The sequence below is a fragment of the Pyxicephalus adspersus genome, chromosome 7 (genome assembly GCF_032062135.1).
Source record: "Pyxicephalus adspersus chromosome 7, UCB_Pads_2.0, whole genome shotgun sequence".
NCBI classification, from domain to species: domain Eukaryota; kingdom Metazoa; phylum Chordata; class Amphibia; order Anura; family Pyxicephalidae; genus Pyxicephalus; species Pyxicephalus adspersus.
The window spans coordinates 25,419,065-25,422,268 of record NC_092864.1 but is presented as its reverse complement, the minus strand read 5'-3'; the positions used below and the strand labels follow the sequence as shown (position 1 = coordinate 25,422,268).

Genomic DNA, 3,204 nt, shown 5'->3' with positions numbered 1-3,204 from the left:
ATGCTATCCAAAATCATGGAGGAGGTTATATAGGGTGTCAAAGAAGGGCAACATATTAGTTGCCAAGGTGGGGGAGCTCCATATTATTGGCCATGGTTTTGGAATGGGAGGCACAACCACATTATTTATGTCAGCTTTTTTGGACCACAAATTTTCAGCAATAAAATATATAACAATTATCCCTGTGTTCAGTCCTCACAGGTGTTCAAGTCTGGTGTTATTAGTTTTCTCGTCTCCGATTCCTATTAATCCTATTAATATTTGCAGATGAATTGGCAGCGCAGTGCCCTTTCTGCAGGATCCCATCATGAATAGTTAACAGGAGCTGCTGTTATTAGGCTCCGGCTGGGGGGCCTCAGACACAAGAATGGAATATGTGAATTATTCATGTTGGGAGCTCTCTTCTGCCTGACTGATTAGTTGTGGTGTAAGCAGAGGTCACAGCTCCGGGTGAAATGCACACACCTGTCCTTGGGGTACTGTGAGAACTCCAGTGTTACCTGCACACCTAAGTTTTGGGTCCTGGCATGCATATGCTTGTACAAATTCATGTTTTTTTCTGACCTATTCACAGAACAAGAGCTGCATTTGCACTTCAGTGTCTTGTTACAACACTGGTCTCGGGTTCCCTGTACTTGGTCAGGTGATGCAGTAACTCTCCAAACCAATCACAGGCTGCATCCTAATTATTAGGCGGGTCTTGTGAGAGGTGCTGCTGCTGGCATAGAAAACATTGTTCCTGTCTGCAGATTGTCAGTTCCTTCCTGCACTCACATGGATTCCACACACCTCATAGGGCCCCAGTCCTCCCCCATTTTGTGTCTGGGCATTGCTTGATCTCCGGAGGACAAGTCTGACACACCCGGATTATGAGTCAGTTTCACTGCAAAATTCCTTTTCCTTCAGGTGTGACTGTCAACTGGCTGGAACCAAAAATCCTGCTGATCAACCACCTGGAGAATGGCGGAGAGCTCGGCTTCGGAGCGGAGGAGAGCAAAGAGCAGGATTTAGTGACTGAGCCCCAGGGGGAACCCCAAGACAACCAGCTGACCAGGGTAAGAACTGGAGCGCCCTCTCCAGTGCCCGCTTCACAATAAACTTAAATCATTGGTTATATTGAATGTCTGAGAGCCACCATGTCTGCTCTGCTGCCCGCCCAGGAGTGAGACTGACGGAATATGGTATGTAGCAAATCCACCTATCCTGCGCCTAAATGTGTTCTCTTAAGGAAGTCGTCCGCTTAGACATAATCTCAATATCACCTGGGAAAATCAATACAATGTCAGTGTACAAACTATTGTACATGATGTTCTATGGAGCCATCCATGCCTTCTCTCTGCCAGGGAGAGGGCAGGGCAGAGACACAGCACACACTGAATTCTAGAATCAGGTGATCCAGGAGGTGGGTCTTAATCAGATATTTTGCATATGAGTCCTTACCAAACAAAGAAACCTTAAAAAAGTGTGATTGGGGAAAAGCTTTGCTGGTAGAAATCAGAGAAAGGTTTCTTTTTGAAGTTCCTTACGTTTTCTGGTGTTTTGCCATTTATTAAAGTACAACAGAGAGAAATTGTAAATTGCACAATGATTTCCCCTGTCAGTAGCACCAGCAACAGTTTTTGTTTTTCTATTTCCTGGGGATCTGGCCAACAGACCTGTAATGTTCTACTTCCTGTAACAGCAAAAATCACTGAATGTACCAAATAACCTTGTCAAGGGGCTCACAATCCAGAAGGGCTCAGCTTAAACCCAAAAGACAGGAATAAACTTTTTCTTTTTGGCTTTAAATAGTTAAATAGGGACTACCCAGCTAAATGAACCCATGCAGTGTTGTCACGCTGCACAGTGGAAAAATAATCTGCTGGCAGAATGAATAAATAGTAAAACCAAAGGTAAAGCTGATTAGCCCACTAAAAGATGTAAAAACAAAACCAGTTGTTGCTCCAAAATTTAAATCAAGATATTTTCCCTGTACTTTTTTCTGCCAGCAGGTGTCTTTAGTCATATGTCCGGCATCATTTAACCCAGTGGTCACCAACCTTTTCGGTCCCGCGGACCACTAAAATTATCGGCTTCTAATCGAGCATGCGCGGGGAGCCGATTGTCACTTAAAGGGGGAGAAACCTCCCCCATAGTGACGTCCTGATGACATAACCGTGCCCACTTTCCCATCGCAGATCTGAACCTGCGATAGGAGAGTGGGCGGGTTGTTTCCAGAGCTGCAGACCACCAAAATTTTCTCGCGGGCCACCAGTTGGTGACCGCTGATTTAACCTACATCCTCTTAATACAGGCTATGTTGGTCCCTCCCCCAGCCTGTGACTGGACAGTGAAAGGAGAACAGCAGAATGATGAGCTTGTTTCTGTCTCTGCCTTCTCCTGTGATATACTTCATAGCACCGGATTGGCTCCTTGTGCTGCTTTTCTCTCTTTGTTTAAGCTCTGATGTACAGGAGCTGTATGAGGCTATCAGGTCAGATTCGGTTACCTGCCTGGATTAGGAAAATACATTGACCTTCTTGTATGTAATAATCATTTACAGGGCTGCAGTTATTGTGTTCCTTTCATGAAGTTCAGCTTTAATGCTGAGGGCATCATAAATGACCTGCTATTGGTTAGGAAAGTCTTTTATTCTATGTGCTGACCAATAGCAGGAGGGCAAAGGCCCTCCATCAGATGGTTCTGGCTGCTGGCAATGAATCCTTTTGTTCCATTTTGAAACATAAAGTTTTTCCTAAAACATAAATATAATACAGAAATGTTCCAATGGCATTAAATCCTCAGCCTCCTATAGGACAGCCCCGGTCATTGCTGTTTGTGTTGATTATGGGAGACTTGCAGATTCTGCCAGACGTTAGGAGGTTCATTTACCATTCCAGCCTCTGGCATTGGATCTGATTGGAGACCATGGGTTGTATCTCACCATTTATGTACATGGCCTGACTTGATTGGATGATTGGTTGCGTGTAGGGAGATTGGAGTCCCAGCTTCACCTAATCTGTGTGCGATGGGAACCTTTGGAATATCAGCACCATAAATATGTCAGACAATCCTAATTCCCAGGTCCTCGTAGACAACAAAAATCCGAATGTGAATAACAGACAGCTCTGCAGATTCATTCATATACATGGAATTACCTGAAGTAACCCCCCCCCCCCACACACTTTTTCCTTTGCCCTCTCTCTGCTCACCCCATCATCCTTT

At 44.8% G+C, this 3,204-nt stretch overlaps 1 protein-coding gene across 1 annotated transcript in view; it reads left to right on the top strand.

Moving 5' to 3' along the window:
• The window catches only part of OSBPL11 (oxysterol binding protein like 11), an 18,704-nt gene that overhangs the window by 8,938 nt on the left and 6,562 nt on the right, over positions 1-3,204 (top strand). The window contains exon 7 of the mRNA XM_072417888.1: positions 907-1,055. Coding sequence (XP_072273989.1) covers positions 907-1,055 — 149 coding nt within the window. The remainder of the gene's footprint in view (positions 1-906; positions 1,056-3,204) is intronic.